This window comes from Macrotis lagotis, chromosome 5 (assembly GCF_037893015.1).
Source record: "Macrotis lagotis isolate mMagLag1 chromosome 5, bilby.v1.9.chrom.fasta, whole genome shotgun sequence".
Lineage (NCBI taxonomy): Eukaryota > Metazoa > Chordata > Mammalia > Peramelemorphia > Peramelidae > Macrotis > Macrotis lagotis.
The window spans coordinates 143,150,739-143,175,278 of record NC_133662.1 but is presented as its reverse complement, the minus strand read 5'-3'; the positions used below and the strand labels follow the sequence as shown (position 1 = coordinate 143,175,278).

General features: G+C 32.5%; 1 protein-coding gene across 10 annotated transcripts in view; it reads right to left on the bottom strand.

Annotated features, from left to right (window-relative positions):
* The window catches only part of EYA4 (EYA transcriptional coactivator and phosphatase 4), a 368,182-nt gene that overhangs the window by 41,876 nt on the left and 301,766 nt on the right, over positions 1-24,540 (bottom strand). For 7 of the 10 annotated variants that reach the window (XM_074187618.1, XM_074187619.1, XM_074187616.1 and 4 more), the window contains 3 exons: positions 21,103-21,286; positions 8,536-8,672; positions 7,085-7,168 (listed from right to left, as the gene is read on the bottom strand). In XM_074187618.1, the coding sequence (XP_074043719.1) occupies positions 7,085-7,168; positions 8,536-8,672; positions 21,103-21,286 (405 nt within the window). The remainder of the gene's footprint in view (positions 1-7,084; positions 7,169-8,535; positions 8,673-21,102; positions 21,287-24,540) is intronic. The other 3 variants (XM_074187621.1, XM_074187624.1, XM_074187625.1) reach the window with 1 other exon arrangement.

Genomic DNA, 24,540 nt, shown 5'->3' with positions numbered 1-24,540 from the left:
CAGGACTGTATCTTTAAATTATAATTCCCAATTATTAAATGGTACTTTAATAGCCTTGAAATATAGATACATTTCCTTAAAGCTAACAACTGTTATTAATATAAATAAGCTATCTAATGATCTTCAACATGTAAACCAAACTATATTCTTCAACAATTACAATCCTCATGGTTACTCAATTTTATGTTATGAAGGGTGAATGTGAGATGGAATACTGTGAAGAATACATAAATGTTTAGAAGGCAAGAGAGTGGAGACAGTACAGCTTATCCAGTTGTTCCTGAAAATATTTTGCATAACTTTTAAATTCTTTGATTTCTTATTTACTACTGTATATAATTTGTAAGTCTGAGTAATCATTCTTTTCTACCTTGGAAAACTTCTGAATCAGAATGAAGCCAGAAGTCTATTTTTCTTTATTTGTTTCACTAATCTATTTAATTAATACAATCAATATTAAATAAGTCAATGCTCAATATTATGATCAATAAATACAAGATATATATTATAATAAATGATAATTAAATATTTATACTGAAGATTCATGAGAGAGAAATTCAGAATTATTCAATTCTCTTCATTTCTCTAGACATATTGGTATGTTTTGTAACTGCTGCAGTGTCTAGCATAAAGTCAGGCACACAGAAGTCAGTTAATACATACTTATTGAATTTATTAAAATGTAAAGAATCAGCAAAATGTTGGAATGGAATTTTATATGGATACCATCTGCATATGACAGTCAATTAGATGATATTTTTTGCAAATACATGTCTATTTCAAAATTTAATAAACTTAAAAACCAATCAAGCATTTGCTTATTATATTTATTGGTATATATGAAATAGTTTAAAAATCATCTGATGGGAAGGTTCTAGCAACCAGAAGAAACAGAAAAGGCCTCAACTTTAGTTGAGCCTTGAAAGAAATGAGGGGTTTTGGAGGACAAGGGTGAGAAAATGATACATTTTCAGGCATGAAGAGAGAAGATGATGAAGAACATTAAGGTCAATTATATTTAATGACAATGTGTGTGGGGGAAGGAGTATTATATGATAAAGTGGGAAAGGTTAGGTTGGAATCAGATTGTGAAGCCATCTGCAAAGATTGTCTATATTTTCATATTTTATGTGATGAACATATGAAAAGTAGATGTCTGTGCAAGTAATTTATTGTTGTAAAGATATGATTCTTGATATCTTAGCAGTTCTGCTACAATAAAAGTCTAGAAGGTTCCACAAAGGAGGAAAAGACTCAGTTGCAGAAAATGGTGATAGGCTACATGTATGTCATTCATGGATCAATCTGACTCAATTCAGGGTGGCTCATGATAATGTCAAAACTAACTCACATAGTAGTTTTAGGTCTTCAATGTGCTTTCCTTATTACCATCTTGTGAGATAGCTAGTAAAATATTAGTATTTACATTTTATAGATGAGAGAAATGAGACTTTATGTTTTGACATGCCCACAATCCAAGACCAGACCAGTCGCTGTTTAAGGTAAGATTCAAAACCAAGTCTCCAAATCCTAAATCTATTACTCTACTCACTGAGGTAATACTGATTTTCAGGATCTGGTTGACCAGAATGAATTTTTAACCAGAAATTCTCTGTGTTGTTGGAGGATATGTTCAGAAAAATAAAGTCACTAATTCTTATACTAGGCAGACAACAAGCATGGAACTTAAGAGTCTTAAGTAGATAACCTGATGGCATAAGACCAGTTGCTCAGGTATCTAAGCATCATCCTTCATATTATACTGTCATTAATGATTTAAAGATGAATATTTAATCCTATTTCCGTAAGCCTCATTCTCACTGCAATGATAGCTTGGTGCATACTGCAACACCTGACATGGAAGATATTAGAAGTCCCATTTTCAGAAAACAATACAACTGTACCATGCATGATCAGAATTTCTCATTAGCTATATATATATATATATTCACTTTCCCATAACAGACTGAAATGTTTGTTTTTTCTAGTGATTCATGTTCATTTTATTTCATTCAATCATTTAACAACCATATGCTGAACACCTAGTTTCAAACATAGATGAGCATTATGTGCAATTCATTTTATTCAGTCTTGAGTACTTGAGCTTAATTATACTCTACTCAGAATTCTGTATACTTTTAAAAACCGAACTACTGTAGAAAAATACTCATAAATATGAAAATTTAAAAGTAGAATTGGGTGCCTCTGGAAGAATTGGATTCTACTCACTAGAGACATTCAGGGAAAGGTAAATCCAACTCTGAGAATCTATCTTGATCAATAATTGAATGGCTCCCAAATTCACATGCAGTTCTTGTTTGTGAGCAGTTAGAAGAGCAAAAAGTAATGAGAAAGAACTAGCATTGCTTTATCACAAACAACTCTTACCAGACTAATTTTAGTTTTTGCTTTTGTGTGGTTAATTACACTGGCAAATAAAAAGAATGATGGATAAGCTCAAAAATGTAGATTAGGAGATGATAGCCTTAGTTGGTGGAATGATCGGGTGTAGAGAATTAGAGAAAGATTACTCAGAGCATGCAAACTTATATATACTTTATAGGCACCAAGTTTTCCCAGGCTCTGTGCTATTTGAAGTTTCTCTCCATGATTTATTTGAAGGCACAAGATTTCTTTAAATTATTTGTATTAAGACATAAAATTTGTTTATCAAGTATGTAAATGACATATCTATAAAGGTTAGTTAACACATAGAATGACAGGATCAGGTTGCTAAAAGATCTTAACAGGATAGAATAATGGAGGGGAACAAATAAAATGAAACTAAATGTAGCTAAAGTATTATTCTAGTTTAAAAATATACCACAGATTCAATATGGGAAAGCCACAATTAACTGATAGTTTATAGTAAGGGGAAAATCTTGGTGTTTCAGTACACTGCAAGCTCAATATGAGTCAAAGTATAGAACTACGGTCAAAAATGCTAAGGCATCTAGGTGACACAATGCATAAAGCACTGTGCTTGAAATCAGGTAGACTCATTTTAATAATTCAAATTTGGGCTCAAATTTAACTGTATGAACTTGTGTAAGTCACTTAACATTACTGCCTCAGCTCCTTGGCTATAAAATGAACTAGAGAAGGAAATGGTAAACCACTCCAATAACTTTGCCAAGAAAATCTCAAAATAAAGTTGCCGATAGTTGAAAATTATCAAAATGACTAATCAATAAAAAAACTAAGTATGAATTAAGATAAGTATAAAATCTAGAACAAGTGAGTTGATAATATGTCTGGATTATACCATACTTAGACCACATTTTATATGTATTCAATTGCATTAAGGTCATTGTCAAGTTGTAATTTATCTGTAGTCAGTATAAAATGTAGAGACCCTGCACAATGAAGATCAGTTTTTCAGAAGACAGTGGGAATATTTAGCCTTCATAACACTTAGAAAAATAATTATAATTGTTTTCAAGTATTTAAAAGACATTTTTATTTATCTTTATTTATATAAGAAAATGATGGGTCCTCCCAACAGAATGTATGCTCCTTAAATGTAGGGACTTTTTTTTTGAGGGGGGGTGCTTTATAAGTATGGTACTTAGGCTGGTAGGTGTGCTGGAACCAGTTTTAAGTGGTTTGTGAAATATTTTTTTCAGTGTGAGCACTTATATCTTGGAAAAAGGCAAATGTTACAAATCATGATGATTTATTATGTTGATTTTTTAGACTTAAGGCACTATAAATAATGAAAATTAAAATTAATATGCATACTTTTTTTCCAGAAGGCCCTGGTTGTTACACATTTTTGCCAATATCTCCTTAACTTTGCCTGGCATACCACAATATATTTATTAATATTTGTTAAGTCAAATGGAATTGAATGAATGGTCAATTCAGTTTTTAAGTAAATTATGTATATCCACTGGATGTTACTTTTAGTCGTAAAGAAATTTTTCAGCTGATAGTGACCCTAATGAACAAGCAAAGGATCTTCCATGTGGCTATAAGACCTAACTTAAAAATGATGTTTTAGTAATTGTGATGTAGGTTGTGACAGATCTACAATTTTTTAAAGACACCATAGGAGTGCTATTACTAGATAATTCATCTTGGCTATGATCCACCTTACCAATCTCTGGCCAACTCCACCATGATTCTGACCTAGGCTTCTTTTATTCCAGGCTTCCCTTCTCTCTGTCCCACTTGGCTCAGATGCCTTCTCTGGGAACCATGTTTATGGTTTCTGTGACTCAGACTCAGCTATTTGCCTACATTCTTTGTTAGTCTCTTTGGATCTGATGCCTTGGTTCCCTGCTGCCTCCCCAACATTCAGCCAGACTTCCCCTCCTATAATGATATGTGTTAGTGAACTTGGCTTTCTCATGCTCATTTAGTGCTTCCTCAGCTGCCCATACTGACAATCCTTTGCAGATAACAGCTACCCAGCACGTTGTTGTTCTCTGCCAATTTAAGCACCAATACAGGCTAGCCTAACCTCTATGGCAGGGTTCTGAAAACATCTGTTTCATCAGCATGACCTACAGTCATACCTATGATCAAAGGCCAAGAAAGAATATTCTAAAGTGAAATTTTGGAAGATATAGTCAATATTAAGTCCATCTCCATCAAGTCAAAAAAATAAATCATGGTTGTGAGGTTATCTGGAGTAGTTGCTATGTACTAAAGTGTTATTTTCTTTTTAAAAGCTGATGGATAGTTAATACCTGTAAAATTAGTAAGAAAATAGTATGGATTTCTACTTTTACTTTTAAAAACAGACATGCATGTTGATCAAATGAAAAATAGCAAGTAAGTTTCTCTGGTCAGTAAATAGATATGACCAGATTGGGAGCCACCTCTCCTATTTTAAGCTTCATTCTATTTCTCATTAATGTAGTCTCAAAATATGAATGGGTCTACAGACAAATTTCAAAGGTTTTGGGATCATATATTTAAGGTTACAATTTATATGGCACCTTAAGATTTTCAAAGTACTCTTTGTATCCTACCTTATTGGTCCTCCCAACCACCTTGTTAGGAAGGTGTTATTATTATATGTATTTTGCAGATGAGGAAATGGAAGATAAGTAACTTGCCCATGATTACATAACTAGTAATACTAAAATAGGATTAGAAATTGTGTCTGTTCCCAAGGTTCTACACACTGTACCTCCCAGCTGCCTAACCTAGAGGTCATCTAATCCAATTCATTTATTTGTAGATGAGTAAAATAAGGCCCAAAGTTGATTCCTCTCCCAACTGCTAATGCCGGGCACTTCATTCTGGAAAATGTCAGAATGTTGTAAAATAGTCAGAATTGAATAGTTTACAAACAATCATCATGACTTCCACTCTTCTCTTTCTGCTCATGGTTGAATGACTTGTTACTGGTTGAGATTCCAATTTATACAGTTTATTCAACATTATATTTATACACCATAGTGGTGTGCAACTTCAGTTTTATGGTTGTGCAGAATCATGGGAAACAAAAGCTACAGACAGAACACATTGTAAGACAGCAATTTTTGATGGGTTGGTTCACATAGAACAAAGGTCTTGCGTGTCACAACTATTAACAATCATAAATTATCCATCTAAAGATACATTGTATACTCAGCAATATATTTCTCGAATTGTGATAGCAATTGCAGTGTTGCTAATATACAAAGAAAATATCAGTAAAGAGTAATAATGAAAATTCTAAATAGTAAGAACTATTGATAATAGGAAATAAAACAAAAGTTATTAGTGAGGTTATTAGGACCCTTAAAAAATCACAATGAAACCTGACCATTCTATGTTGAGTAGAGGGAGGTGGGCAGGGAGTGTGAAAGGAAACTTAAAATATGCATATGCATATGGATAAATGTTGAAGAACTTTCATAACATGAAGTTGGAAAAATAAAATAAAATATCAATTTAAAAAATCACAATATGCAAGGATACCATGGAAGAATGCTTACAGATTTTCAAATGTAAGACAAAAAATGTGGGAGTAATAGGAATAAAGAAGGTGAAAAGGAAGAAACAAAACTTTAATATAAATAGAACTTGGGTAGAGTCTAAATTGGATGGATCAAAGCAAATATATACCAACTTTTTTAATTAAGGACAAAAAGCATACTCTACATTTAATCCAGAGTAATTACTACAAAGACCAATGTGATTTTGAATACACTAGTCAGGTACAAAGGAAGAGCTTCATAGTGGACAGCCAGCTAACCTAAGAGTCAGGAAGACTGTAGTCCTATCTAAGAATCAAATTGGCTACATAACCTTAGGAAAGTCAAGATTCCTCTTGTTCCCCAGGTAACTCACTTTTGATAGAAGAGCTTTCCTAACCTGGAATCCACCACACCAATCACAATTTTAGACCAAAAGTTGATCAGTTCTTTTGTCTAAAATTTAGCTTCTATTACCATAACAATGCTGCATATTTAACATCTGCAAAGTACTTTCCTCCCAACAGTCCTATGAGGTAGTTGAACAAAAGTAATTATATATACACGCATGTATATATACATACATACACACATACATACATATTTTATCAATCATTATCTGGATGAACACTTACTACAAATATAATACAAACAGAATTATATGCATTTCACAGAGGAATAAACTGAAGTTGATTCAGGTATATTTGTACAACTAGTAAATATCAGATTTAAGAATGGAATCCAAGTTTTCTGACTTCAAATCAATGCTTTTCCCACCCCACCACATTTCCCCATTGCTAGGAGGTATTAAGATTAAGGGAATTCCAGAAGTAGGTCTTGAAATAATCATGACATGTAAATAAGAAAAATTTTCTTGGCATGAAAAGAAAGGAAAGTCGTGAAAATAGAAAGAATGACTTGCCTTATTTTTGAATCTGCTTGACTAGTAAGAGCATGATGGGAATGTATATCTATGCCTATCTACTTGTACTGTTAAAGTTGCCTGCTCAAGTTAAGGGTCACTAAAACCTGGTATAAGTATAATTCAAATGCTGTTCTGACAGGTTGTAAAATTAGCAGTTATAGAAACAAAAGCCATCAAAGAAAATATGACTATCATTTTTTGAAAAAAAAGTGATAGGAATTAGAGGAATCTTTTATTAATTCCTTACCTTGCCATACTTCTGTGCATAGGACCCTGTGAGCAGTGAGTGAAAAACGATGATGGTTTCATCCAAATCCCAGACAAATACACGCTGAAGATATAAATGATAAACATCAACACATAACAGTGTTCTGGGGAAATAGAAATTCCTTTACAAGTAGAAAATCACCATGCTTCATAGATGGATATAATCTTGACACTGCATCATGGAAAAATATTTCACCTTATTAATTTACTTTAAGTTAGTAAAACATAACCTCTGTAAGATTTGAGGAGCAAAATTATGCTATATAAATGTCATGTTTAGAAATAATTTAGATTAAAAATGTGATAGTATTTATTCAGCTACTTTCATTACTTATAGTTAAGATAAAAAATCTAGTAAACAGATTTGAATTTCATTTTCATTCTGCATATACCTAAATATTTACACTTTAAAAGTATAAATGAAGATGATATATTCATATATGTCTCTCAAAAAGTATTGTGCAAATAAGTTCTATGAGTTGCAGACTTTGATTTTAGAGCTGAGAATAGACCTTGCTAATTAAAAGAAACGTGTTGAGCTCTCTTGGAAAATAGAGAATCATCTTGGGAAATAAATAGTTTTGTCCCTTAAGTTATCTCTAGATTACTTTATCTGAGTTTTTATATGTTGTTTCTGCTTAGGCAAAGCACCTGATACCAGAAAAGAAAAGTTTTAGTATTAATAAGGGCACATTTTAGTACTTTCATATAGAAGTTGATTCTGAAGATTTCAAAGGACTTAGAGTTGGAAACAGACTTTAGAGTTAAGCTAGTGAACAATTTTCATTTCACAGAGAAGGAAACTGAGTGTCAAGGGAAGCACAAGTCCTCTATCTCCAAAAATGATGCTCTTTTTACTATATTATGTTGCTTCTCCTCCAAGTTAACTTCAATTTTGAAATGATACACAGATATGATTTTAAAGCTCTGAACTTCTAAACCATATAGAGGTACATGAATTCTTATAAAGCTATGATATTTCACATATGTGTTTTGGAAGATATATTTTCCTTAACATATGGGTTGAATTTATTAGTTCATGAAGTATTGACAATAAATGCCTTTTATGATCTTGCAGTATCAAATGTGATAACCAAGAAAATGACCAACAAACATTCCTCTGTTTTTGTCGTTTCAAAACATCTCTTGTTTGGGCCAAACTGAATTGAAGAAATTTTCTCAGGACTGGAAACTGCAAAGTTATATCATTTTCAAGTTATCTCAATTTAGTTTTGTTCATTTATAAGGGATGAAAGCCCTAAATTTTGCCTGCTACAAAGTAGATAAATAACTATACATCAGGTTTTTGGCAGAGATCTTTTTTTCAACCATTGAACTTAAAACCATATCTGTAACTTTACAGAAGGCAGATTCTACTTTGGGGCAGAAGAAAATTTCTTTTTACCATTCATCAATTAAAAGAAGGCATACCTCCAAGTCACTGTCAGGTGGAGGTGATGGATTATTCTTCCGGCCTCTTCCTCGGGACTTTGACCCAGAACTCCTACATGTTCTCTCATCAAGGTCTTTGATGGGTGTGGAGGGGCTTTGCACTGTATCAAAGTCACCTGTAAATACAACCATGCATGCCAAAGTAGGACTTTATTTGCAAATAAGGATAAACCAGCAGAAATAACTCAGGTTATTGTTCACACTAACAAATCACATTTTAATAGGAACCAACATTCAAAATAACAAAAAGATTCACAGACCTCAGCCAACATCTTCTTGTTTCACTTAGTATCTAATATCACAAAATTCCAATACAATAACAAATGTGAAGAATCCCTTGATGTTACAGTGGGATTTAACTTACATCAGAAAGTCTCTCACTCACTTTTTATGACAATATAAACAGAAGATACACCCAAATAGTATCAATTATAACCTATTAACACTTTGTGGTATTACTTTTTGTTTTGATGTTATGATTCTATGTTGGTCATGTCAAAATAAGATAATGATCTCAAGTAGATGAGCTTGGGCAAGTTCACCATGAACTCAATACGTGAAACATAAAGCAATAAAGTTTGAAATGCCTGAGAAAAGTAATTTTAAGGAACCTAAAATCTAATTTGAAAGAATTCTACCACAAAGTAAAAAATACTTGGTTGGCATACATTCTTACTTCTCCAAAATAATTTGCACCAGTTTTATTTTACTATCCTGTACCTCATAATATACTTACTCTGCCCTAGTGCATTCACATATCTTTTGTTGCAAAATGTATTCAGAGTTTTCCCACAAATATGGATTCCTATGTAGACCTCACACAATGTAATAGCCAGAAGGAGTGTAACCTAAGATATCAAATGTGTTTTAGGCTCATTGCCTGATTTCCTTTAAGTTTATATCTTTTAGGTCTTGTAAATGTGGAGTTTCAGGTCTGAAAATTGAATTACAAGGGATAGTAGAAATTCTCAATTTTTTTTTTTAGTTTTTTCAAGGCAATGGGGTTAAGTGGCTTGGCCAAGGCTACACAGCTAGGCAATTATTAAGTGTCTGAGACTGGATTGGAACTCAGGTACTACTGACTCCAGGGCCAGTGCTCTATCCACTGCACCACCTAGCTGCCCCAGAAATTCTCAAATTCTTATGAATAAAAGTCAATATTAGAGACATTAGGGTGCTAGAAAAATTGTTTTTCTTTGTTGACACAAGTAAACATGCCATCAGTGTCATTTTATTTTTCTTCAATATACTTAATGTGAGAGCATCAACCATATAATTTTAGTCAAAAAATTTCTGTGAGCCACAAACATTTTTGGAACAGAATCAGTTCCTACAGCCATTATGATATGTTGTCAAAAATGCTTCCTACCCTTATTTTTTTACTTTGAATTTTGTTCAGTGGAACCTAGTAAAAGAGAAAAATCTTTCCTGGTTAGGAATTAAATGGAAATTTTTAGCAAACTTTTTTCAATTAATAACTTTCCCATGGTCCCATATTTAATTATGTATTTTTCATGATCTAGAGTATTCAAATATGACTTCTTGTCTCTGAATTTCACTGGGCTCACTATAATTTGTTCTACTAGTGTTGAAGAAGGAATTGTCAAAGTAAAGACAAATCAAAAAGTATTTATTATTTACAATTGGTTAAACATTGTGCTGGGTGCTAGTGATACAGAGAGAAATATGAAACAATCCCTGCTATCAAGGAGGTTTGGGCAGCTAGAATAGAGAGTTCTGAGCTAAATGTTAAGAAAACTCATCTTCCTGAGTTCAAATCTGGCCTCAGATATTTCTTAGCTGTGTGACTCTGGTCAAGGCAAAACCCTATTTAGCTCAGTTCCTCATTTGTACAATGAACAGGAGAAATGGCAAATCACTCCAGTAGCTGTGCCAAGAAGACCCCACAATGGTTTAACCAAGAATGATAACAACCATTGAGGAGGTTATGGTAAATGATAGAAACAGCATGGTGGAGATAAGTAAAAAAAATAAGTACAAAATAATTGGGGCAGGGGGAAAGATGAAGCATTAAACCTGGAGGAATGAGGAAAGGCCTATTCTAGGAGAAGGCACTCGAACTGAACCTCGAAGGAAGTGCTGAGGTATAGTGGAGAGGATGAAGGCATAGCAGTAATGAGACACAGTATCCAACAGAGGTAGACATACATAAGACAAAATAAGAAAACTGTAAGCTTTTGCATTGATCAGAATTAATGCTCTAAAATGACAGAAATAGTATAATTTTTCAGTTTGTTTCAATGGAAAATAGTAAGATATTACCTAGAAACATCTTAGTCACCTTCAATTTAGACAAAATTTCATTTTTTCAGAAAATGATCTTACATACAATTCAATGTTGATACATACCAAGAATCCTTGGCTAAAGTTTGACATATCCTACTTTTAAAAGAGAGTATACACTGTCATTAGAACTTTGCAAATAATTATGAACAGTCCCAAAGATGCTTTTTATACATCTTTTTACTCTAAAGCTCGTTGCTCTTAAATTGGAATTTGGTGGCTTTTAAGAGCAATGAAAGCAGAAGGAAAATCTCTATTGTCTATCCCTATGTTCCTTACAAGAGAATTATATTAACTAAATTTTCACATAGATTGTGTCTTAAAAAAATATTAACTACTATATAATAGGATGAAACCAAGTTCATTAAGTATCAATTTTCCTGAAGGTCTTGGGTTCCTTGGGGGCATAATAGTGCCCACATGCATACCCTGGAACTCTGAAACTTGAAGGGTGCCAAAGATCAAGAAAGTGTCCATTTCCTGATGATCTCCTGACCACATACATTCCCAGATGGTGATGAAAGCAGCTGCCTTCAGAGAAGCTAAGTGTCACTGTACCCTTTTTTGAAAATGTTTACTGTGTTGGTACAAAATAAATCTCCTCTTTTATTAAATGTTCATTGATTTCTGCATGCCTCAATGCATCCTAAAATTGAATTTGAACTAAAAGGATATGTTCATGAGAGCTACATCTGCAACACACAGAATCTAGAAAGGCAAGAATGCTTAAAGATTATTTATTTCAATTTCTTCATTTTACCAATGAAGAAACTGAGTCCCAGAGAAGTAGCATGATATTTACAATTGTAGAATCACAAAATGGTAAAGCTGAGAAGAGACTTTTGATGTCATCTAATACAATTTCATTTTAAAGATAAACAAAGTGAGTTCCAGAAGTAATTAAAGATCATATCAAAAGTGTGCAATGTAAAGGATCCTGGATTTGGAGTTTTGAGCCTGATGCCAATTCTTTCACTTACAGTCTATATGATCCCGGGTAAGTCACTTAACAGCACTGGTCCTTGGTTTTCTAATTTCTAAAAATGGGGTGATTGGATAAGATGATCTTTATGATCCCTCCCAGATATAAATCTATAATGCTCCTTCCAACCTCACATAAATAATGAATGGTTAACCCAGGTCACTTGTTTCCAAATCCAATTCTCTTTCTACTTCATAGAAATATGAAGGTACTTAGGTAGTGTAGTAAATAGAGCTGGACCTGGAGTAAATCCAGCCTTAGAGATTTGCTAGTTATGTGACTCTGGGGCATGTCACAACATCTAGCTGCTATGCCCCTCTGTTAAATGGTGACAATCATAGTACTTACTACTAGGGTTGTTTTGAGGATTAAATGAGATGACATTTATAATGTTTTTAGCATAGTGCCTGCCATATGGTAGGTACTTAAAAAATAATGTGTATGTTTTCTTATTTCTTTATCTTTGACTCACTCCCAGTGCTCAATATAGTGTATTACACACAGTACACACTAAATAATTGTTGATTTATTGAAAAAATGTAAACCATAATTTATATATATCACAGATCATCTGTAGAAAAAATATCTTTTGTTTATTTGACTACAACTTTTGATTATCATATTTTATGATTTTGTGGTTAATGACATGGTTAAGGTTGATATTTAGTTATTTTAAAAGTGTTGCATTTTGATTTTTTTTTTAAAAAGGACAATTGATAATAAAAGCATGAAAATATATTTTCAATTAACTAAATAAAAAACTGAACTAATGGGTGCATGTGACAGTAATATCACATTGTTATTAAAGAACTGGTCCCCAGTTAAAATCCACCTATCAGAGTATTGTGACATGATGATTTAATGTCACATCACAAATAGTCAATTGAGTGAGAAAAGGGACTCATTGATTGTCACTTTTAATGGGAAGGGAAGGATTGAGGATGACCATGATGAACTATTTGGCAAGTGGAAATTGAGTTAGGAGCAGGAAAGAAAATATAAAGCCATCATTTGAGATGAAAAAATATGAAAAACAAATGAGAGAGGTTACCAAAAAGGGTGAAGGAAAAGTATCATAAGACAACTATGGAGAATATCTTTGAGTCCCACCAATTTTTCCCATGTGGAAAAAGTCACCATCATACAATTTACTCTGGTAAGTACATTCTATTTCATATTTCCTTTGTATAATTAAACTATATGAGGCAGTGAGTGGGGTATTAATGTGTTTCTATTACAAATCTTTATATTGAAAAATTCTATATAGAAATATTTATTTTTCTAATGTTCCCTTCTAGCTTATCATAATATTTAAAAGTTTTAAGTAAAACTTAAAATTCTTTTAGCCATGAGGGTTAAATGCAACATTTCTTTAGTTAACTAAATATATTATTTCAAATCCATCATATAATTTTCCCATGAAAATTACTCTGTCATGAAAACAGAACTGAAAATGATTTCTAAGGCAGATAAGAAGCTAAGAAATTAAATGATATAATAGTGATTAAAATAAGAAACTTCTCCAAAATGTGATTTTCACATAGTCCAACGCTTTTTTAAAAATTGAAGTTAAAAGTTTAATCAAGTGGGCAGCTGGGTGGCACAGTCAATAGAGCACCCACCCTGATGTCAGGAGGACCTGAGTTCAAATCCAAACTTAGACACTTGATTACGTCACTTAACCCCATTGCATAGTCCCCCCACCAAAAAACCAGTTTAATCAAATGTAATTCACAGAGTTCAGTTTTCTAGTATTCAAAGATTACTGTTATAAATCTAGTTCTACTTTTTTTTGGCATCCAAAGTAACAGTTGTTTTTTATTGTGTTAATCCTATTAATTATCATTATCTTATAATTATTTTTAAAATGAAATATCTATTCATCCTTATACATTTATTTTGCAATTAAATTTCCAAGAAGTCATCTCTATTTATGTGCTTCCCTAAACTATGATTTGTTGTAACTTTGGAATAATTAGCTCTCAAGTCAAAAAACTATCCACTCCAAACATGCCAGAAGCTACTACACTTAACTCCTTTGACCTTTTTTTTCTCCAAAGACTTGTTTCACTAAGTATTTTGTTAATGGGATTCTCACATGATATATTTAAAAACAGTCAAGTGAGGAAGATTTTTAAAAAAAATTAGTGAGAAGATAGTTTAAGTGGAAGCTAATAACAATGAAGTTCTTTCCAACTTCTAGCTAAACATTATTACAATGGAGAAATCACCATTCATTTTCTCTACTAGTTTTTTTTAATATAAATGAAAAGATTATAAGGTGTTGTAGTTGAAAATATTTTGCAAGTCCATGGCTGTTTTCACAAAACATTTGTTAAAAAAAAAGAAAAACAAAACAAACAAAAGAACTTTCTGTATCCAAATCACTGGAAAGATCCGTTTTCTTTCTAACACATTGTCTGAAATATGCCTAAAAATAAACATTTTTAAGAGCAAAAATTCTGATTATTGTGGCAGTATCATGTAAACTAGTAAAATCACTTTTTTTAAAAAAAACAGTGCCATGAAACTATATTAGAAAACATTAAATGAAAGTAAGCTTCTTCAGGGTAGGAGTTTTCTCCCATTTGTATTTATATTTCCAAGAGACAGCACAGTGCCTGACACAATAAGTGTTTACTAAATGTTTGTTGTTTGATTGACTTTCTCTTAATGAATCATTCTTGTGAAGGATCCTTCATAACCACTAATCAGTCAGTCAATTTATTGGGCACCTACTGTGTCAGGACAACCAGGTGGATAGAATGCCATGCCTAGAGGAAGAAATATCTTCCTCCGTTCAAATTTGACTTCAGATATTTAATAGCTGTGTGACCCTGGGCAAGTCACTCAACACTATAGGCCTCAGTTTTCTCATCTGTAAAATGAGCTGAAGAAGGAAATGGCAAAGCACTTCAGCATCTTTGCCAAGAAAACCCTAAATGGGGTCATAGACATGATTGAAAAAACAATGGAGCCACAACAACAGCATTTGTCAGAGATTATAAAACCTGAGCATAGACAGAAAAGCAAAAGGTAAGTTACTGTCCTTGAGAGGCTTATGACTTAATGGGGAAGACAACATGTCAACAACTATGTACATAGTAGCAGGTTTTTCCATTTACATGACAATGTAAGAACAATTAGTAAATTAATTAGATCTTGAATACTCAAATTCACAATATCCCCCCCCTTACAGTTCATTTAAAAAAAAAGCAAAAATGTCACAGTAGATTTTAGGGAAAAAAAGACATACATTAAAGTCCTACCTCAGTTCTTCCTTATGTGACCATAGGGAAGTCACTTAACTCCACAGTGCCACAGACAATATTCTAAGACTTTAAGTTACAAACTAGTTGGAGTTCCTAATTCACAGAGATTTGTACCAAAAAAGGAAAGTTAATCTAAAAGTAATTTTTTTTTCTTTTCATGAATTACAGATGACAAATTTATCTGATTGCTTCTTTGTTGTCATGGGGAGATGTTGTCATCTTGTGATTTTACATATGGAGAACTATAACGTAACTTCCACTAATAAAGTTCATCAACTAGTCTGCAAATCACATCATCTTTATGGTGTTAGTTGCCTATATGATAGCACTAAGAAATGAAAGCATTTACCCTTGATTCATCAAATGCACTTGCACCCAGGCTTTCCTGACTCCTAGGTTGGCCCTCTATTTAAATCATAGCTTAAGATATCTTATTATGCTGACTTAGAAAATTATTGCATACTATACATCAAATTCTGTTGTCTTTTTTTTCAGTACAACTATTCATTCAAACTAAATGCTGCTTGTGAAAAGAAAATGTTCTTGAGGTAAAGTCTCCTAAGATAAACCATTATGGTCTTTCCAATCTAATACTTTTGATGTCTCTAATATCATCAAAGTCAGATTTCAAGAACAAAAAAAAAAGGCAGAAGTATTTCTGGAGGTCTGTAAGATGATCACTACAATGAGGGAGGTCCAATCGACTTCAGGAAATTTCCTGAGTTAGGAGTCAACTGAAGAAAAATCTATTCCAAATGAAAGCCACAAATTTAGGGAAATTGAGTGGAAGAAGGAAGAAGGGAGGAGGTAGAAGAATCAGTACCTGATCAGTAGAAAAAGCTTCCGTATTTACTGATCACCTAATATTTTCTGGTTCTAAATGGAGTGTGGAATCCCAATGAGCCACAGGTTTGTGGTATCTTATGACCATCATATTGACAGATGGAATCCATGGGGGAGAATAATTCAAGGACAGCAGATCTAAGAAGGTTATCAATTTACTAGGGGAAAAAAACCCCACAACTTGACGACTTCTCATGTCGAAAAGAAATCAGATCAATCTAATTATTTCTTCATTGAAATAATATTTCAAACATATTGAAGCATTATATGGTTTCCATGATAAGACTCAGGAATACTCTAGAAGTAGTTAAACAAACCCTAGAATGGGCATATATTTAGAGATAGTTTCTAATGGCAGTTAACCCAGGTGGAATTATACTGGCTCTTTGAACTTGTTGGATGTTCTGTCATGTCTTGGATAGAAAAGCTTGGAATTTGAGCTCAGATATTCATCAAACATTTGATGACAATTTTTTTTCTATCAAACAAGGGGAAAGTTGTTCATTCCAGTATCTGTGCCAAATTCCAATTCAAGAAATTACAAGTCAAATTTGCATTCTTTGTGGGATCAGGGGAAAAATTAAGATTGCTTTGGGTTTTTAGTGTTCAAGAATATTAGTAGAGTCCATCTTTACAAAATCATCATATATTTTAGTTAGATTTAAGCATTCTTCCCCCATTACAATTCAAAAGTATGATAACACGGGCACTTTAACAATTACTATGTTCCTGCCCTAGAGACTGGGCTTCATTTCAATGAAGAATGAAGTGATCTCACTGTATCTCTTACTTCTTTTGGCATACTTATGAAGCTTAATTAGCTAATGTGCTATAAAGTGCATTAAGGCCCTCAAGTGGAAAGCAAAATTTTTCCAAATTACTAATTGTGCTTAATTTAAAAGATTTAAAAAATATTTTTGACAAAATAGAAATAGGAAAACATTCTCTCTAATTTTTCTTAACATTTTACTCTTCATCTTAAATATAATCTCAAATCTAAAATATCTGTAAGATAAATTTCATGTTTTTGGCAGTCAAAAATCCTTATAAAGATAATGAATTAAAAGGTCTGTTCTTAATTACTCTAGTCAAATTTCCTTAAATCTTTCATAAAACTGCCTATTAGTTAAAATAAATAACTGAATGCTATTTACAATTTCCATTTAATATTAGTCATTACCAATTGCCCTAGGCTCATTCTTAAACCAACACAGTATATGATTGCATAATTATCCTTTAATCAGTACTGTAACTAATAACTGCACCTTGTAAATTCTGGGTACTTACATCCAACTTTATTTCATTAGGATAATCTCAACATCAGAATGTCCAGCTGTCTTTTATTGAACACAAGGTATGTTTCTATTTTAAAGATGGCAGAAGTCAGTAGTATTTTTTTAACAAATGTAGATGTAGTCTCTTCTTTCCATCTTTTACTGTAACATATACACTTGTATTTTGATTTCCCTTAAATTTATACACCCGATTTCAATTTAAGCCAAGGGAAAAACTCATGGTGCAAAATTTATTCAAATTTTTTGATAAAGCATTATCTATCACTTATTAAAATAAAACAAAATGGCTTTAGTTGGATAAAATCATGGTTTTTCAAAGAAAAGATTTTTTAAAAAAATACTAGTAAGATATTTATAAATAGTTTAATTTTATTTTAAAATAATAATGTGCAATAACAAATCTTTAAATTTCAATCACATTAATCATGCTATCAGTAAACAATGAAAACCAAAAAAAAAATTATCTTTTAAATTTCCAAGGAAATAAACTCCTTACCAAAATTCTCATGAAAATTCTATAGCACTGAACTAAAGAACAGGCTGCTTATGCTTTTATACATGCACATGTATAAATGTCTATGAAAATTTATTTATAGATGTTTATCCATATATACATAAATTTTATGAATACACATATATTTACGTGTATATGTGTTATATATATACACACCCATAAATATGTATTAAACACTGAACTTGCCTTTCATGATTAACATAAACCAAATATTCAACCTAAAATCAATCTTACTTTCCTTAATATAAACTAAACTTTTAAATTTGTTTATTTAAGGCATGGGGTTAGATGACTTGTCCAAGGTCACAGAGTTAGGTAATTATTAAGTGTCTGAGGTCACATTTGAACTCAGGTCCTCCTGACTCCAGGGCCGGTACTCTATCCACTGTGCCCCCAAAACTAAACTTTTTAAGTATATAGCAGGACAATTTTTTTTTTGTAATTGTACTATAATTTAAGGAGAAAACCTTATTTTTCCCCAATCAAATCCCACCAGCAATCATCATCATCATCATCATCATCATCATCATCATCATCATCATCATCACAATGATCATAATGCTAGCAAAATTTAAATAATTACTTAATTTATATAATATATTATATATATACACGCGCTTACTTTTATTATTTTGTTTTACAAAGCATTTTACTGCAAGTGCTTTGTAAAATTTAAGTAAAACAGAAAGTGTATGTTTATAGTATGTGTGTATGTATATGTGTTTGTTCACTTGATGCCAGGAGTTCACTTAAACACAAATTGTTACAGACTCTAAGTTTTGCTTTCCTATTGACATTCTGCGGTCCATGGGTCACTCAGAGTAGGCTTCAACTGAACAACAATGGTTAGAAAGTTTTTCTATACACTTAACTAGAATTTTCTACCTATCACTCTCCTATCCATTACTAGGTAATGTATATTTCTTTTCTGTGAAGTGAAGCAAAATATCCCAACCTCTTGTCCTCAATAAATTTTCTCATCTTCACTTCCTTTAATTGATCCTCATATAGCATGACATCTTCTCACCAACTTGACCACTCTTGTTTGGACATTCTCCAGTCTATCCAAGTTCTTATAATGCACTGACCAGAAGTGGGGACAGTATTCCAGATCTGGTCTGACTAGAGGATAGTACAGGAGGACTATGATTTTTCTCTCTTCTTGACACAATGCCTCTATTAATGCAGTTTAAAAGAGTGTGATTAAGTTGTACTGCCATGCAACATTAAGTCATACTGAGAATGTGGTTCAAAAAAAAAAAAAGAAGCCCAGATCTTTCTTTTTCTCCCAGAAACTGTTGTCTAGTCATCATTGTCTTCTCCATCCTGTACCTGTGAAGTTGATTTTTTGAACCCAGGAGTAATATTTTGCATTCATCCCCATTTTTGCTTTTCTGCTCAACTTTTCATGTTTCAATGCATGTTCTGTATATGCAATTAAGAAAACATTCAGTTTTAGCTACAAAGTCAGTGATTGGAAAAGTTCTATTGGACACCAGAATCTAGTTATAAGGCATTTCCAATGGCAAAGGGTAAAGAATAATTGATTATATTCATATTTTTGAGTCATTTCTCGTCTCCCTCATGCAGGCATATGCTGGAACCATACCTGTACTGACTGACAAGAGCTAGTAATTAAACTTTAAGTGAGAGTATTCACATCTTGAAAATTGGAAAATAGTGCAAATTAAGGCTTGATTTATTGTTTGTTGGTTGATAGATATAAAAAATGTCAGAGAGCCAGATGTTAAAACTATACCATAACACCCTTGCTCCTTTTACCAATTATTCATTTGCAATGATATCGGTAGGGATTTGTTGCTACTAATACAACTATATAATACCTGAAGTATGAGAAAATTTTAGAATTATTTAGAAAATTATTTAGAATATCATTCCACAGTTGCCAGCTGCGTATAACTTATCTTAGCCAGCCCCAATGTATTACTTAGATTTTTTCTTAGAATGTTACTTGCTTAATTAGCTAATTTCCATAATTTGCTCCTTTTTTTAGTTTTATTTGTTTAAGGCAATGGGATTAAGTGACTTGCCCAAGGTCACACAGCTAGGTAATTATTAAGTGTTTGAGGCAGGATTTGAACTCAGGTCCTCATCACTCTAGGGCCAGTGCCACCTAGCTGTCCTGATTTGCTCCTTTTAATCTCTATTTCTTTACTGGATTTTTACAAACAGATCTCCTCTGAAGACTATTACTTGACTCTCATAAGCACCACTGCTCTGCTCCTCTGCCCCTTTCTGGCTAATTTTCACCCTGGTTCTCCTCCCATGGTATCATGAACTGATTTCTGGACTAAAATTCAGGCTCATAAACTTTTATACCCCATTCCTACTCTGGCAGAACACTAGAGCCTGATATAATATATATTCTCAATAAATTTATACCTATTAATAGAACATAAAGTGATTTATGAAAAAAATGCTAGGGACAGAAAATAGATATAATTTAGATTATTCTTAAATACATTGAAATGTTTGATAAATGCCTTTTCATATTTTTATTTGTATATCAAATATGTTTATATCAACAAATAATGTTTCATTAAAATGCTACAGGGAAAAAACCTAGTTAAAGTATACATTATTTTATTTTACTGATATCAAAGACATATACACTTATTAAATATACATAAACAATTACTCTCTCAAGTAGTCCAATTTTATATTTGAAAAACTACAACCCATAAACATGAAGTCATTATTAGTCACAGCCTCTGAAAATAACATTGTGTTTTGGGTCATCAAAATTGTCTATATTAATGTCTGTTCTACTAATCTCAGAGCCATGAACAGAGCAAGGCAACTAGGACTCCTCTCTCTTCCAAATTTAAATGATACTAAAATCACTTACATTCTTCTATAGAACAAAAACAACAAATAGATCTGGTTAACAAGAATAATTTACTAAAAATGTAGGCTAGTAGATGTTGGTCTGAAGTTTCTTTCTAGATTCTGTCTTGTTACCTCAGTTGGAAAGCATTTCACACATTCCTCATTTGAGGGTATGCACTCAACCACTTTCTCCAGACAAAAACATCTCTAGTTATGACTTTGACTTATTTGTTGAAAATTTCATTCCTTTAAAAAAACCATACTCATTTACACCATTACTTTTTTGGTTACAATCATTTTCAACTGTTGTTCAACAAAATGAAACATTCTCTTAAAATATCTAAAGAAGTGTAACATCTAACTTTATATATTACTATTGGCATTCGTCAAAGCCTGGGCAACCATCTGAATGATCTCAGTTGCCAATTTGAAATGTTTTCCACACTTTAGCATATACAAAACAACAAAATAAATGAAGTATTTCACCTGAATGGAGATCTGTACCTGGTTGACTAGTCAGTCCAGGGAGAGATTCCTGCAATTGATAGGTTGATGAGGATGAAGATGTGCCATCAGCTGTATTATTTGAAGTCATATATGCTCCATATGTTGATGCTGAATAATACTGTGCATATTGGTTTTGGCCAAAGGCGGTATAAGATGGATAATCCTGAAATAATAATTGAAATGCAATAACTGAAGACACTTCTTTATATTTTTTTTGAAGGGACAATGGCTTTAAGTGACTTGTCTAAAGTCACATAGCTAGTTAATTAGTGTCTGAGGTCAGATTTCAATCCAGGTCCTCCTGACTCCAGAGCTGGTGCTCTACCCACTGTGTCACCTAGCTGCCACTGAAGACACTTCTCTAATGGGGTTCACACTCTCAAATGCACCACGAAGAAGTACAGCAGACAAATCTACCCGAAGTAAGTCAACTACCATATTTCAATGACTCTGAAATACTAACGATATGTATTCATCATAGATGGATATCAATAATTATCTATTTATTCCTTTCTCACGCTGGACAGACTCTTTTCTATAGTATTGATTCCACTGACTTCAGGGGATCCCTTAGTGACCATGGGCAGCTGGATGATGCAGTGGCTAAAATGCCAGCAGTAGGACCTAAGTTCAAATCCAACCTCACAGACTTTCTAGTTGTCTGACCTAAAGTAAGTCACTTAAACCCAATTGCCTCACATCCAGGGCCATCTGCAGTCATCCAGATTCATATTTGACAATTGGACCCAAGTGGCTCTGGAGGAGAAAATGAGATTGGTGATTTAGTACAGCACCCCCTCTATCAAATCCAGTTCATGTTTTTTTAATGGCAACATCTCCCTGATGACTTGGTCTTCTTCAAGGATGAAGGACAAACATCATCATCATGAGCAAGTTATTTAACCTTTCTGGACCTCAGTTTGCTCATGTGTATAATGGGGATTATTAGTACTTACAATATCTACCTAACAGGGTTATGTTGGAGAAAAGTGCTTTTCGAGCTATAAAGTGATATATAAATGTATACCATTATTCTGCAAAATTATAGTTCAAATTTAGCCTGGGGGAGTAAATTTATTTTTGGTAGGCATTTTCTAGACTCAAAAGTGCTTACCTATCCAGGGTAGTGATTCTAATAAATCTTGTGGAGAGACTAAAGAAGAGGAAGGATTTTAAAAAGGCCTGAGGGTCTGCATAATTCAACTACAAATACCTGGGATGTTTATCCATACAAAAGACTGCCTTTCTCACTTTCCACCTAGACACTTTAGGAATCCCTTGGAATTTTTTTTATGATGAATGGAAGAAAAAAAGGAGAAAAATGAGAACAAATTTGTAGACTCTCTTATTTCTAAACTCTCACAATTAGAAAACTTAATTAGACCTTTGTTTCATTAAAAAAGCACATGTATATTCAAATGTTATCTTTCTGAAGCTATTTTTTGCAAACAATGTTTCTAATTTTTGATGGACAATGGAATGATTTTGATTGGCTCTCTTTCCTATTAGAAAATGTATCTATAAAATAAAAGGGAATGGTTTCTAATCAGTTTCTCTTTTATTATAATTATTTTTAGGTTGTTTATATTTGGATTCAAAGCTTTATTATGAATATATTACATTCCCCACTATATAGGAAAAATCTAATTAAATATCATTTTCATATATTTTAATTAATCTAATTCTCCTTTTTTAATTTCATAATTTAACTTTTACTCTTTTCATTTTATATCATTATCTCTTTCAATGAATGCCTTTCCCTCTTTAATACCCAAATAATAAGTACAACCAAAATAACATGTCTCTCTTTTAACAATTAAGTACAGTTAAATAGAATACATCAATGTATTGGCCATATCTTAAATATTTATGTTCTCTAATCTTTTTCATATTCATAATTTCTATATAACTGTAATCATCTTTACAATAGTAAAATAATATCTTAGAAATAAAGAGATATGATAGAATAGGAAGGAGACATATTTTGTAAGTATTCAAACACATTAATATAGTAATAATTACAGTAAAATCCAGTGAAATCTAGACTAATTGTCTACTCCAATCTGTGACTCTAATATTGAAGCTACCCTGGATTCTCTGGGTTCATGCCAGCAAAGCAAAAGGTCTGACAATCCTTACCAAGACAGAAAAAAAAGAAAGAAAAATGCATAGAGTATTGTCTTGAGATGTCTGTTATCTGAGTACTACCCTAGCTAATTTGGAGAGACTAATCAAGATGACTTATCATCAAGATGTCCTAGGGCAGTAGATGGTACATTGGATAGAGCACTGGTTTTGGAGTCCAGCAGGCCTGAGTTCAAATTGGAACTCGAGATACTTAGAGTTACCTGGCTGTGTGACCTTGGACAAGTCCCTTAATCCTATTGCCTTGCAAAAAAAACCCAAAACAAACAAAAAGATGACCACAATGTGATGAAATTTTAAATTACAGTAATTCTTGAAAGCCATTTATTGAATCTAGGCTGAGTTACAGTCTAAACTGGAATACAATTATTAACAAGGCTAATGAAATGATAAATTATATTTTTTATCATTCTCACATATAATAATGCTTCATTTATTCAAGATTCAGTTTTCTGACAGCTTCTGTGACTGGGAACTAAGAATCAAGTAAACAAACAAACAAACCAAAAAAATACCTTCAGGCAAACCAAATGAATATCATCAAGTCCTTACACCTACAAAGACTCATTCCTCAGGTCCTCACTTACAAAGAGAGTTCTTTAGGCCCTCACTTTGAGTTTATCCTCTCTTGATTTATACAAATTCTAACAAAATTGATTTTTTTCCATAAGTCCATAGCAAACAAATAGCAAAAAAAAAAATAATAATGAGACTGAGTACTAAAGGCTCATTTAAATTCTACCAAGAACTGAGTGTTAGCAGCCTTCCTTCACTGGAAGAGAATTGAAGACTATTGATTTGTGAACTTTCAACACTCAATGTCCATATTTAAAAATAGGGGGTTTGACTAGAAAATGTTTAAGGTTCCATGTTGCCTTAAAAAACTATGGATAAAGGACTAACATAGACTATATATAAAGAAGACACAAATTCCAGGGATACAGATTCCCAAAAAAGCCACAAAGTCAAAAGCTCTTTAATGATAGAACAAGTCTTAGACAACTCATCAGGTTCTGAGTGTATTATTTTACTATGGTCTCCCTCAATAAATTATACTGATCATAACCCTGGTATATCAAAAAAGTCTAAATTGTGGTCAGTATTCACTATTTATGATGTGTGGGAGATGTGTAATGCATTTTGGAAAATCTGAATTAAAATTAATAAAATAACAAAGTTCAGGGTCTTAATAGTAGAAACCTTTTGAACATGATAAATTTTGTAACCCAGAACAAAATCATTACTTGTAATTTCAAGTAACAGGAATTTAGT